At 32.6% G+C, this 14,247-nt stretch overlaps 1 protein-coding gene across 1 annotated transcript in view; it reads left to right on the top strand.

The window, feature by feature from the left end:
- The window catches only part of LRBA (LPS responsive beige-like anchor protein), a 792,976-nt gene that overhangs the window by 392,544 nt on the left and 386,185 nt on the right, over positions 1 to 14,247 (top strand). Inside the window, exon 37 of the mRNA XM_047092315.1 lies at positions 12,020 to 12,186. Within this exon, the coding sequence (XP_046948271.1) occupies positions 12,020 to 12,186 (167 nt within the window). The remainder of the gene's footprint in view (positions 1 to 12,019; positions 12,187 to 14,247) is intronic.

Below are 14,247 nucleotides of genomic sequence, written 5' to 3'. Positions count from 1 at the left end.
TCTCATATTGTATTTATTTTTAATCTCCTGTTTCTCAGATATACTGAGATGGTGGAAGAAAGGGACTGTTTGCTGTGTAACTTGTTCATTTCATGACTAAGCCTACAATAAATGTTAGATGTTACTTACTATATGCCTGGAAAGTTCTAATTGTTTCATTTCTATTCTTATCTGATCCTTCCAAAAAACATATCATGTTATATCCTTTTTTTATATGAGGAAACTGAGGCACAGAGGTTTAAATAATTTGCCTAAGCATGAATGTGTCACATCCAAGATTTAAATTCAAGTATTTGGCTGTAAAGTCTGTTCTAAACCACAGTGTTAATTATGGTTTAATCACTTTTTTTTAATCTCTTTGGTTTTCATGCTTCTTCATAAAATACTTAAAATTGAAATTTAAATGTAAGACTTACCTATTTGTAGTAGTGTATGTATTTGATCATATTAACCTAATACAAGTAAGAAACTCTAGTTTTGTGTTCTTAAAAAATCTGGTTAGGTAGTTATGTTGAGTTAAAAGATGATAGGATTTGCTTAAGATCATCTAGCTCTTGTGCAGATTAGCAAAAAGCAAAGGTTAAGACATTGAAATTTCTTGATTTTCTCCATGTTTATGTGTGTGTATGTATGTGTGTACAATTATATACTTTTTTGTAATGATATATTTCTCATATTATGACTTTTAAAAACACAATGATTGAGTTTAACCCTATCTGTTTAAATTCCAAGTTAATTTTATTGACCACAGGTAATAATCACATTTTACTTTATTTACTTACGGGTATATGATGTCTGCAGGCTTTATATGAAATCAGTTTGTTTAAGTTAATATTTAGCATAATGAAAGTTGCAAGACAAGTTACAAATACTGTGTAAAAGCATTTTAGTATAAGTTTTTTAATCAAAAGTCTAAAGTAAAAACACCTTTATTAATCTCCAAATTATTTTAAAATATTGTTTGAAGACTAGAGTTTGTAGAGATAAAAACCCAACACATTTTGTCCAGTCCATTAAAACAATAAGAAATAGAAGAGATACTTTGATAAGTGATCTGCCTGTTTTAACCTTGAATGCTATTATCGGGGGGATGATGCTATATCTGTTTCATTGGCTTAGGCTTTTTCATGCTGAGAGAAATCAATACTTTGAGGCGTTGGATGACAGAGGAATCACTTCAGAATTAAAGGGGGCTGTCACACATTGTCATTGGTTGACTTTCGTTTTCTGTTGAGGTTGTTAAGCTTTCATTTTTCTAAGTCTTTTTCAGGAGTCTTTGTAAGATTTCTGTGGTTAACTTTTTATTTTTTATTTTTTTAACTATTAGACTTTAAATCTGAGTTAAGGGATCAAGGACAAAGACATCCAAAAGTCAAATATTGAAAAGCTTCTTTAGTTGTCCCTTAGGTGATTTTCTTTTTAAATGTTTTCCCGTGAGATAAGTAATTTATAGTGTAAGAGATTTTGAGATAAATTGGGAATTAAGGTAGTGCATTTAAAGGTGTTTACCAGAAGGTATGTTTAATTAACTAAAAATGTAATACTCTATGTGTAGCTGAAAGAAAAAAGGTAGAACTATATCTCCTAACATGGAATGATTTATAGTTTGATTCCAGTTATATGGGAACTATATATTACTGTTAATAGTAATTACCCCTGTAGAAAACAACTAGCCAGCCTGGGAGGAGGTAGAAGGCTGAACTTTCTTTTTATTTCACATGTCATTACTTTTTTGTTTTTAAAAGCAAGTATATGTTTCTTAAAAAAAAGTTTAAAATATAAAACTTGTAAAACCAATATAGTTCAAGTGCTTATTTAATACTAAAGCCTTATATAATATTTTTAAGATTTTAGCCTTGAACTTTTTAACTGGGATTTATTTTTATTTCATGATAATATGCAGACTTAATGAAAATTTGCTTAATAATCTATTTCTCATAAAACATACTGAAACAACTCTAGAAACAGTGTGCACTTAACATTATTCATTTACCTCCTTTTCTTGACTAAAAGAAAGTGCTTGGGAGAAGCCCTTTATGTTTATCCAATCAATTCCTTTTTGCCCCATTGAGCTAAATATTGTTCTGATTTTATGGAATGACTTATTTGCTTTTGTTTTTACTTTCCAAACTTAAGTATATGTCTTTTAGTATTGTAATTTCTTCAGCAGTTTTTGAACTTTATATGAATGGAATCATGAAGCATGTGTTTTGATGTAGCATTATTGAACATTTTTTGTGAAATTGAATGTTATATTTTTCCTGTGTAATTTTTTTTTCAACGTTTATTTATTTTTGGGACAGAGAGAGACAGAGCATGAACGGGCGAGGGGCAGAGAGAGAGGGAGACACAGAATCAGAAACAGGCTCCAGGCTCTGAGCCATCAGCCCAGAGCCTGACGCGGGGCTCGAACTCACGGAACGCGAGATCGTGACCTGGCTGAAGTCGGACGCTTAACCGACTGCGCCACCCAGGCGCCCCCCTATGTCATTTTCAATGCTGTATGGTATACCATTACATGAATAGATGATTAGTTTTTCATAATCTCTTCTACTCTTTTAATTAGGTTTCCAGTTTTTAACTATCGTGATAGTTTTAATAGTTTTACAAGTCTTTTGGTGTAAATACTTATGCATTTCTGTAGGGTAGACTTACTTGACTGTAAAGTATTTATGGTTTCAATTTTAATAGATATTGCCATAGTATCTTGCAAAAGTGTGTATCACTACCAATATCAGTGCATAGCTATTCCCATACTCCGCATTGTCATCAAAAATTGATCAGTACTTTTTGTCTTAGTATTCTAGTGGTGTTCTGGTAACTTCATTGTTTTTTATTTGGATTTCATTTACGAATGAAGCTATGTATCTTTTCTCCTTGTTATATATTTATTTTTTAAAAAAGTATTTTTGTGTACGTGTTTCTCTCTTACCCAGTTTTTTATTGGTTATATGTTTTTTCTTTATTGATTTGTAGAGGGTATTTACCTATTTGATATATGAGCAGATTTTTTTGGATATATTTGAACTACTTTCTTCCCTGTCAGTAGTACCCTATTCACTTTTTTAAAACGTATGAAATAAATTTTATTGAAGTATAGTTTATATATAATGAAACACATCCATTTTAGGTATATAATTTAATGAGTTTTGACTAGTGTATACACTTGTGGAACTGTCATAGTCAAGTAACAGAAAGTTTCTGTCATCTCTGAGAATTCCCCCGTGATTCATTTTGGTCAGTTCCTCTTTACGTATATACACGCAATCCCTGGCAACTGCTCATCTGATTTTTGCTATTATAGATAGTTTTGTATACTATATAATTTCATATAAATGGAATTATATAGTGGGTACTCTAATGGATTCTAGTGGATTCTTCTGGTCAGCATGCAGTTTTTGGTACTCATCCATATTATTATATATATCACTCATTTGTTTCTTTTTATTACTGAGTAGTATTACTTTATCTATTCAGGTTTAGATGGATATTGGGTTACCTCTAATGTTTGGCTTTTATGAAATGCACTAGGGGCATTTTCATGCAATATAGTTTTGTGAAAATATGTTCTTCTTTATGTTGAGGAAATACCTAGGAGTGGAATTGCTAGGTGCTGTTCTGAGTGTATTTTTAAATTTGCAAGAAACTGACAAACTATTTTCTAAAGTAGTTTTTACTTTACTGGATTAGTGGATTTTACAGTCTAACCAGCTAGGTAGGTACAAGAGTTCCACTTGCTCCATATATCCTTGCCAATATTTGACATTGCCGGGCTTTTAAATTTTATCCCTTCTATTGCATATCTAGTGATAGCTTATTGTGGTTTTTATTTGAGTTTCCCTGTTGATTAAGCATCTTCACATGACTTATTAGTCATTTGTATATCTTTTGTGAGGTGTCTGTTCAAATCCTTTGCCTATAATTTTATTTTTTTCCTCCTTTTTTAATTTAATTTTTTTTTTACTTGAAACAACAAACATTTATTATTTCTCATGATTCCTCCTTTTTTTTTTTTTTTACAACTTAAACTTTAGTTATTTAACCTATCGTGCTGTGTTGGTTTCCTGAGTAGAATTCAGTGATTCATCGCTTATGTACAACACCCAGTGCTTCTCACAACACGTGCCCTCCTTAGTACCTATCACCTATCTAGGCCATTTCCTACCCACCCTCTGTCAACCTGTAAGGGTCTCTTGTGGTTTATTTCCCTCTCTTCTCTTCACCCCCTCATTCCCATACGTTCATCTGTCTTTCTTAAATTCCACATAAGACTTTCTTTGTCTTTCTTCAATTCCACATATGACATACTTGTCTTTCTTTGATTGACTTATTTTGCTTAGCATAATACATTCTAGCTCCATCCATGTCATTGCAAATGTTTTTGTCCATTACTTTAAATTGGTTTGTTTGCCTTTTTGAGTTGTAAGAGTTTTTCATTTATCTTGTAAGAAAATTGATTGCTAGTTGTATGTATGGTGAATATTTTGTCCCAGTTTGTGGCTTATCTTTTCATTTTCTAAATGGTACCTTTTAAAGAGAAGATTTTATAAATTTTGGTAAAGTTTAATATATTAGTTTCTTTATAGTTATGATTTTCTTTTATAGTTCCTTTTATGTCTAAAAATGTCACTGTAAGAATTTTCTGCCTACCCCAGGGTCATAAGATTTTCTGCTATGTTTTCTTCTAGAGAAGTGTTACAATTTTTGTATCTAGATCTTTGATTCATTTTGAATTAAACATTTTGTTTATAGTATTAAGGGAAGACAAGTTTCTTTGTTTTGTGAGTGGCCGGATGTTCTAACACCAATTGTTCAAAAGATATTCTTTCTTAATTTAACAAGATAAACTCTTAATTTCACATTTTATAGCATTATTTAAATCGTGTAAATTCTGCAGGTTTTTTTGTTATGTAAAACTGTTTTGTTATTGTTTTCTTTTGTTCATATATTTTATTTTTTTAAGTTTATTTATTTTGAGAAAGAGAGTGAGGGCGCATATGTGAGCTGTGGAGGGGCAGAATGAGAGAGAAAGAGAAAGAGAGAGAGAGAGAGAGAGAGAGAGAGAGAGAGATGAATCCCAAACAGGCTGTAAACTGTCAGCCTAGAACCTGATGTAGGGCTGCATCTCAGGAACTCTGAGATCATGAGCTGATCTGAAATCAAGAGTAGGATGCTCAACTGACTGAGCCAACCAGGCACCTTGTTCATATGTTTTAGAATCAGCTTGTCAATAACCATAAGAAAAGCTGCTTAATTTTTAATTAAGATTGTGTTGAATCCATAAAATCAATTTGAAGAGAGTAGGTATTTTGACAATTTGAGGTTTTAAAATCTACTAAACATTGTCTATTTTTCCACTTAGTTTTCTTTAATTTCTATTAGCAGTGTTTTATAGTTTTCATTGTATAGCTTTGTATATTTAAAAAAAATTTTTTTTTTCAACGTTTATTTATTTTTGGGACAGAGAGAGACAGAGCATGAACGGGGGAGGGGCAGAGAGAGAGGGAGACACAGAATCGGAAACAGGCTCCAGGCTCTGAGCCATCAGCCCAGAGCCCGACGCGGGGCTCGAACTCCCGGACCGCGAGATCGTGACCTGGCTGAAGTCGGACGCTTAACCGACTGCGCCACCCAGGCGCCCCTAGCTTTGTATATTTTTAAGTTTATTTTATATTTTAATGCTTTTGTTAATATTATTATTTTCATTTTCCAGTTGGGTATTGCCATTATGTAGACCTTATATATCAACATATTGACCTTGTATCTAAGAATCTTGTCAGCTTTACTTACAAGTTTTAGTGTTTTTTCCCAGAACCTTTAGGATTATTACATACATGAACATATCTACAAATACTGTGTTACTCCTTTTTTCAAACTGTGTTTTTATTTCTTCTTTTAATCTGTCATTTGAACTGGTTTGAACCCTGTTACAATATTGAGTGGAAGTCATGAGAGAGAGGACATACTTGTTTTATCCCCAGTTTTAGTTGAATGATATTCATAGATGTGCTTCCTAAGGTTTAGAAAATCTCTTTCTATTCCTAGTTTGTGGAGTGTCGTTTTGTTTTTTTTAATCATGAAATGGTTCTGAATGTTGTAAAATGCTTCAAAAAAAAAACTGGTGTGATATGTTTTTCTTCTTTTTTTGTTATATGGTGAATTATACTGATTGATATTCAGATATTTTTTTTTTAATTTTTTTTTTCAACGTTTATTTATTTTTGGGACAGAGAGAGACAGAGCATGAACGGGGGAGGGGCAGAGAGAGAGGGAGACACAGAATCAGAAACAGGCTCCGGGCTCTGAGCCATCAGCCCAGAGCCCGATGGGGGGCTCGAACTCCCGGATCGCGAGATCGTGACCTGGCTGAAGTCGGACGCTTAACCGACTGCGCCACCCAGGCGCCCCAGATATTCAGATATTAAATCAATCTTCCGTTTCATGGTTAAACTCTTCATCATGGTGTGTATACTTAATTTTATGTATAGCTGAATGCTAATGTTTTATTATGGATTTTGTGTTTATTTACACAAATTAGATTAGTTTTTTTTGTTTTCTATTCCCATATTGTAAAGTTAATCTCAGTATATTGTTTAGCTTCTATCATGTGAAAAGTGTTTAAGGTTTGTATTATTTCTTCCTTAAATATTTAAAATTTTGTAATATAACATTTAAAGCTGTACATTTTCATTTAAATTCGGCCTTATCTAATTATCACAAATTTTTTCTAATTTTCCTGGTGATTTTATCTTTGATCCATAAGTTATTTGGAATTGAACTATTTAATTTTCAATTATTTTGGAACTTTTTACATTTTTTTTCAGGCTGTATATTCTGCTAAAAATCAAAAGGACCTCTATCTGCATTTCTCTCTCTGAGTAACTTCCTCTTCTCTAGTCATTTATCCTTCATATTTCTATCTTACCTTCTCAATAGACATCTTTAACCTTGTTTCACATATAAAAGCTATAGGAGAAATAGATTTCCTAACTCTTGAAAATGTCTTAAAAATAGATATTTGGGGAATAGCATAAGATGCAAGTGTATGTGGCATAAGGATTCATAGGCAGGCATGTTGAAGGGTAATATACCACACTGATGAACTATAGAAGGCCACAAGGCCTTAGCTAGTAAAATTTGGTCCTAATTGTTCATTAGTTTAGACAATTATGTACTTTTTAAAGAGTAGGGTATATATGTGTGCAAAACCAAAATAAATTCTTGAAGTAATTCTGGGACTGTTTGTAAGAGAGCAATTAAAAGATTATTTCAAGAACTGAGTTGTGAACTTACAAAGATCTGTCTTAGGACGGTGGAAAGAGTGATAAGTGGTAAGAAGTAAATGAGTTTTGCTGAAATGGGATGAAGAGATATGAAGAAAGGGAAATTGAGAAGTCACAGATGGGAGAAGTATAGTAGCATGTTTGGGATAAAGATGGTAATTGCAGTGTTGTACATTTTGAATTTTAGGTGCTTATTGGATAATTGGAGACTATCTTGCATTTAGAAATGTGGGCTCAGAGTTCAGGAAAACAGCTCAGGCAGATATGAAAAATTTGAAATGTGGCTCTCAGTAGATAATAGGAGATGATGTGGGAGTGAATGATGTTGCCAAAGGATATTTGGCAAAGCGTTAAGGAAATGCCAGAATTTCATAATGAGAAATAATAAAGGAAAAAGTTTGACCATCAGGAAGGAAGCAATGACAGGAGGATACTAGAGGAATCTGCTTCATTTTAAGTTTATTGCTCCCTGAGCTTTCATACAAAGGACAATAGTGAAGTTAGGTAGAGATGTAGCATCTGGAAGGAAAGACTGAATGTGATACTGTTTTTATGTTTTCATTTACATTTAAAGAGCTGAAATAGTTGCCTGAATTATAAATGGCCAGTCTAAATTGTTTCTGTCTTCAGTTATTATTTTATCTTTTCCCTGTAATTAAATTAATTTCTTTTAAGAAGTAGGTTTGTCTTATATTTATTTATTCTACAGTAATAAGTCTTACATTTCTTTAGCAATAATCAAATATATTTGAACTATCATTTCCCAGGATGCTTACTTCTTTTCTTTTTAGATTCAGATATTTTTGTTTAGGTTCAGATATTTTTCTGGTCATTGTTGTGATGTCATATTACCCAGTTTATGTGTTGCTTAAAAATGGGAAAACTGAAAAGTTGGTGTAAAGTAAAACTGAGTGAAAGTATTAGACCTGGCTGTTGATTTTATTGACAGGACAGTAGGGTTTCTTGGTGTACCTCCACTCAGTCTCCAACCACAAGCACATATACATTCACAAATATATACTCCAGCAGTAAGTAATATGTATTTGATCTTGAAGCAAATATTCCTCATCTGTTCTTCACTGTGAATGATATACCATACAAAGAATATATTATTGGTTTCTAATAAGAACGTGTTCAAATTACATCTTAAAGATTTTTAAAAAATAGATATAAGTTCATTATATCTTTAGAAAACATTCTTGTTTGGTTTCCTTTTATCATGTTTTAAGGTCAGAATGTGACTCTAATGTTCCACAATGAGACAGAGATTGATAATCGGGAAAGAATAGCCCTTTAATGTGATTTATATCTATAGATTTTATGTCAGATATGAAAAGTTGCTGTTTAAATTGTAAAGGAGGATCCATTAAAGAACACTTTAAACCATTTTACTATTTAGCTTACCTTAGACTCTTATGTTTAGAATTATGCCTTTCCAAGCACAGTCAATAACTTACCAAATGTTTACAAATAAATTTGCTAAAATTAAATTATTCTAATATTAATAACAGAAAAAGAAGCCATTCAAAAATTGTTTTTGCTGTTTTTGGTACTGTTTAATATTACTGTATATGGTGTTGAGGGGAGTATTAAAGCCAATAATTTTCTAATTTTCATCATTAATTTCCTCTTATCAGGTGAGGTTAGGGCAGATTTATGGATATAGTGTTGAATGTTGAAGATATAAAAATCTTCAAATGTTTACCGTTTTGTCTTTTTGATTTTAGTGTATGGTTGAGTTAGATATGAAGTAACCTATAGCATGCTGCCTGGTTCTTTAATCTATCTCTGAAAATAACACATAGCAGTTGATATTTTTGTTGCAATGGAATAATTCCCTAGTTATCTTCACTTAAACTGCTGCTTCTTTGAGTATTTCTTAATCGTATTTTTTTGTTTTCCCAAATCATATTTTTGACAAATCGAATTGTCTTATGGTTTGACTCAGTGTTTTTTGATATGTGCAATATGATATTTTCCTTTAATTTCTTATAAGTTATTCTAGTTCCTAACATGATTTGTTTTCTCCACATCAGTGTTTAAGTAAAATAAATAATTTGCTTTTACCAGTGTACAGAAAATACGAGGTTGCCTCAAATCTTCTAGTTATCCAATTCTTAGAGCTAGTATAATCCCTTCATTTTGCAGGTGAGGACAATTAGACCTGAAGAAGCAAAACAAATTAGTTGCCCAAGACTGATAGGAGATACTTCCAAGGATGATACTTCAATCTTGTTTTTACTTTGCTTTTCCATCTCATGTTTATTTGTGTGTGTGTGCGTGTGTGTGTGTGTGTATAATACATATTCATATATGTTCTCAAACCCTTCCATTTTCTATCTTCCTTCATAGCAGTTTGGATGTTCCTCTAATTACTTTTGGTATATGTTATTATTAAAAATAATTTTTAGAGGCACCTTTATAGCTCAGTTGGTTGAGCATCTAACTCTTGATTTCAGTTCAGGTCATGATAACAGGGTTGTGGGATTGAGCCCCATGATGGGCTCCTCACTGAGCATGTAGCCTGCATAAGATTCTCTCTCCCTCTCTCTGCCCCTATCCCCTGCTCGGGCACACAGTCTCTCCCTCCCTCTCTCTCTCTAAATACAAAAAGTAAACACATAAAAATTTTAAAAAATCAGTTTTTAGCTTTAGTAATTTAATGTCAGTAATATACTTTTATTACCACTTCCCTCCTACCAATCTGAAGGGAATGGGGATTCTCCCAGGCAAAGGCTATCAAGATAATGCAACTTTGATCCCCATTGGCTAGTGCTTTGCATAGACTAAGAAATATTTGATTCCTTAGTCATATACATAAACACCCTATCAGTTGGGTTGTTTTTGATGTTATGAATGGAAAACCTAATTCATACTGGCCAATGAATAAAGAGGAGTTTATAGAGTCTCATAAAAAGTTTAAAAGAAAAAGTCTCAGCAGAAAGTCTAAAGATAGGCTAGTTTTTGACTCAGAAGTTCATGATTCTCTTTGGAATAAGCTCTATGTTTCTGTAATTCTCATAGCTCTGCTCACTTTGAATTTTGGCTGTATCCCCAGGCTAGCCTTCTTCATGGTATAGAGAGAGCTTTCAACACTCCTGGAATTAAGGTACTTCCGTATTTTACACCCTAGCAAGAAGGAAAGAAATTTCCAACAAAAGTTTGACCATCTTAATGCATCAGTTAGGTTGAGTGCCTTCCCCTGAGCTAGTTTGTCATTGTGGGTGTAATGATTGCCCAAACTGGTTTAGGATAGTTAGTGCCCTCTCTTTTTATTGGGGCAGTGCTAGGGGGTAGTGTGTGGCAACAATCTACTTGAACCAGAATACAGTAGAAAGGCAGGAAATCACAATGTGTATCATACACATAAACTAGTAATATGTGTTCCAACATCAAATTTTTATAACTTCCCATTGGTTATGTATACATGTGCTTGTATATGAGAACTTGCATTTGGAAGTTAAGAGGAGGAGCCCAGTAGGTTCTGTGAATAGAATTAAAGATAAAGTTTACATTAATCTTTGCTTTCCTGTTTTTAGCAATATATTAACTAGTCAGTATAATAATAACACCAGGAGAATCTGAATTTCAGAAGAAATAATTGTCTTAAAACTTAGTGATTATACTGTATCTGGTTATTGCTAATGAATCCTAACATTTTTTGGTAAAATTGATGATATCAAAGACAGCACTTTTCAAACTTTAATATATAAATCACCTTGGGTTCTCATTAAGGTTTGGATTCTGATTTAGTAGGTGTGGACTAGGCCTATAATTCTGCATTTTTTATAAGTTCCTGGGTGGTTCCAGTACTGCTGATTCATTTTGCATAGCTACGGTTTAAAAGAGCAAACTTTTTGTCATCTTGTAAGGTTGTTGAGAATTAGCCTGGTTTGCTATTGCAAGCCACCAGTGTCTGTTTTCTGGACCTCTGTGGTGGCCTCATGACTGGTCTCTCTTCTTAACTTTTCTTCTGCTATAATCCACTCTTTATTTATTTTTAAATATTTGTTTATTTTTGAGAGAGAGAGAGAGAGAGAGAGAGAAAGAGAGTGCACAAATAGGGCAGGGACAGAGAGAGAGGGAGACACAGAATCTGAAACAGGCTCCAGGTTCCAAGGTGTCAGCACAGAGCCCGATGTGGGACTCAAACTCATGAACTATGAGATCAGGCCTGAGCCGAAGTCACTTAACTGACTGAGCCACTTAGGTGCCCCTATAATCTATTCTTTAAATAGACCTATAGAGATCATTTTAATATATATATCAATCACATCACTCTCCAGCTTAAAAATTTCCTCCAGTATCCCACTGCATTAAATTAAAATCTAAACTCCTTAGTGTAGTGACTCAGTACTAAATGGTGCAGCCCCTGCCTGCTTCTCCAAACTCATTTTTTACTCTCCTTCCTCTGAGTCACTTTGCCTGGAGTGCTTTGCAGCCCCATTCTTGCTACTTGTAAAGTGGATCCCTGCATCTTCACATGGTTGGTGTCTTCCAGTTATTTAGGTCTCCTTAAAAACAACTTCTGAGTGTATCTTATAAATGACTTCAGAGAAATAAATTCTTGGGGGATTGTTGTACTGGGGTAGTAGATCACTAAATCTCAGTTCAGTTAATGAGGGATATAAAAGTAATTTTAAAGTTTTGGTTGGTTCAGTTCATGTTAGAGGCTATTTTATTGTATGTTGTATGTTCTTATAGTATTAATAGATGTTTATTTTTTCCTATTCAAGTCACTGTGTGCCCAGTATTCTGCAGACAAACGAGAAGATGAGAAGATGTGTGATCATTTGATAAGAGCAGCTAAATATCGAGACCATGTGACAGCAACTCAGCTAATCCAGAAAATTATCAACATTCTCACAGACAAGCATGGAGCCTGGGGAAATTCTGCAGTGAGGTAAAGGGATACCTTTAGGATTTGACCACTGATTTTCTACAGAAGGCCTAGGTTTAGATAAATAACTTTGGATATGATCAAGGCCAGATGACCACAGTAATAATTTAACTTTGTATTTTATCATCTACTATGAATGAGGGGTAGAAGAAAAGGATAGGAAAAAATCAGTATGGGTATAGTTAGGGATCGTTATAGATATTTTAGTTCCCTCAACTACTAAAAGAGTATTTGTTCATATACTTATTCTTTTTGAAGTTAACTTTTAAGGGAAATAGTTAACGTAAACTGTTTTATTAGCTATACTTATATCTGAATTTGCACAAATACAATATTTTAAGAAACTATTCCCTGTTTTACATTTTTGAGTTTATAAACACATAAATTTGAAAATATCAGTATGTGTTCTTTTGAACTGCCATGTAAATTTTAAGACTATGATAATTAAATGCCTTCTTTAAAATTTTATTTACTATATCTTCCTCTTTGTTAGATTCTCAAAGTAAACATGCTGTTATTTTATTTTAAATTTCCAGAAACAAAATAATTAAATTACCTTCTAAGGCAACTTAGACTAATTATAAAATATGATTTTATTGGAATATTTTATGCTATAAATCTTAAAAACATGTTTGACTCATTTAAGTTTTGTTAATGAAAATGTTCTGTAATTTCCCTTTAGAAAGACATTTTTTTAGCTCCTCATTTTTACATAACTTTTTCTAGAAGACAACAAAAAATGAAAATAGTAAATTGTGTATTATGTATAGGTGTAACTAGTTTCCACTTGTGTTTTAAGTAGCTTATGCGTCTGACATCTACGTCTAGTTTTAGAAATTTTCCAGTATATAGAAAATAATGTTAATTTTTTCAAGTCAGATTTTAAACTGAGTAGAAAGCTACCTGTTATGGGAAATTTTTGTTTTGACTACAAGTATGCACCAATATAGAGTAGATATATCTTATGCTTATAATTAAAAATACTTAAAAGTATTAAGAATACTAAAATAAGTTACATTTCAGGACATATCATTTTTGGTGTTTAGAGGAAGGAATACAGGTGAAGGACTTGAGGGCAAAAGGACTGAATAAAGGCAGGAATAGCATTTGTTTAATTCTATTCTTGTTGATCTCAGCTACAAGAGTGTCATGGAAATGACATGAATTACTGGGTCAGAGCTTTCTGGTGCCTTATCTTACAACATGTAAAAGCCTATGGGTGTGCGTTTGGGGCAGAGTGCAGGTTCAGGGGAAGGGGGTGTATTGAGGGTTTTGCAGTTTCAAGATACCTTAATGTTACAGATGTAGTCATTTTATAATCAGGCACTGAATAAATTAGGATGTTACTTTGACATACAGTGCCTGGCACATATTGGGAGCTCTGATATGTGTTGAATTTTTAGAAGTATTTTTTTCTTCTTAAATGGAGATTTTATGATTTTAAAATTGAAAACCCTTAAGTAACTTATGCCAAGTATGTCATTTCATGAGATCAAAATTTTTTCTAATGATATCTTTACTCCTGTATAGCACAGTATACCTGCACTATCAACATGAAAGCATTGGTTTTCTGAAGTGATTTTGGTGTAATAAAGTATCTTGGAGAACTAAGATACTTTAGTATCTTAGATGGACTGTGAAATGTATTTATATAGAAATAATTAGTATTTCTGTAGTAGAGTTGTTTGAAGCCATCAACTCTTATTTTGTATAGCTAAAAACAATGAAGTAAATTCTGAAATTGTAATACTTCAAAAAACACACATAAAATACATATTTTACTTTTTTTATTTCCAAACGAAAGCAGCTGTCAAACTGTTAGCTTTTAAGTGTGTACATTTTTAATTAAGAGCAACAACAAAAGATGTATCATCAAAAGGAAAACTAATATTAGTGAATTGTTAGTTTTCTACACATCGCATAACTTAGATTTTATTCAAAACAGTACTATAGCAAAGCACATTGCCTGCATACTAATCTTTATTTTGTCATTATATTTAGTTCTGTGTTAACATTCAACTGTTACTTGTTAAGAATACCTGGCTGTTCCTTAATGCCTTTAAT

Source organism: Lynx rufus, unplaced genomic scaffold (genome assembly GCF_022079265.1).
Source record: "Lynx rufus isolate CCGP_SWC_20201006 ecotype Redwood Valley unplaced genomic scaffold, mLynRuf1.p SCAF_3, whole genome shotgun sequence".
NCBI classification, from domain to species: Eukaryota; Metazoa; Chordata; class Mammalia; order Carnivora; family Felidae; genus Lynx; species Lynx rufus.
This window is presented reverse-complemented; position numbering and strand designations above follow the sequence as displayed.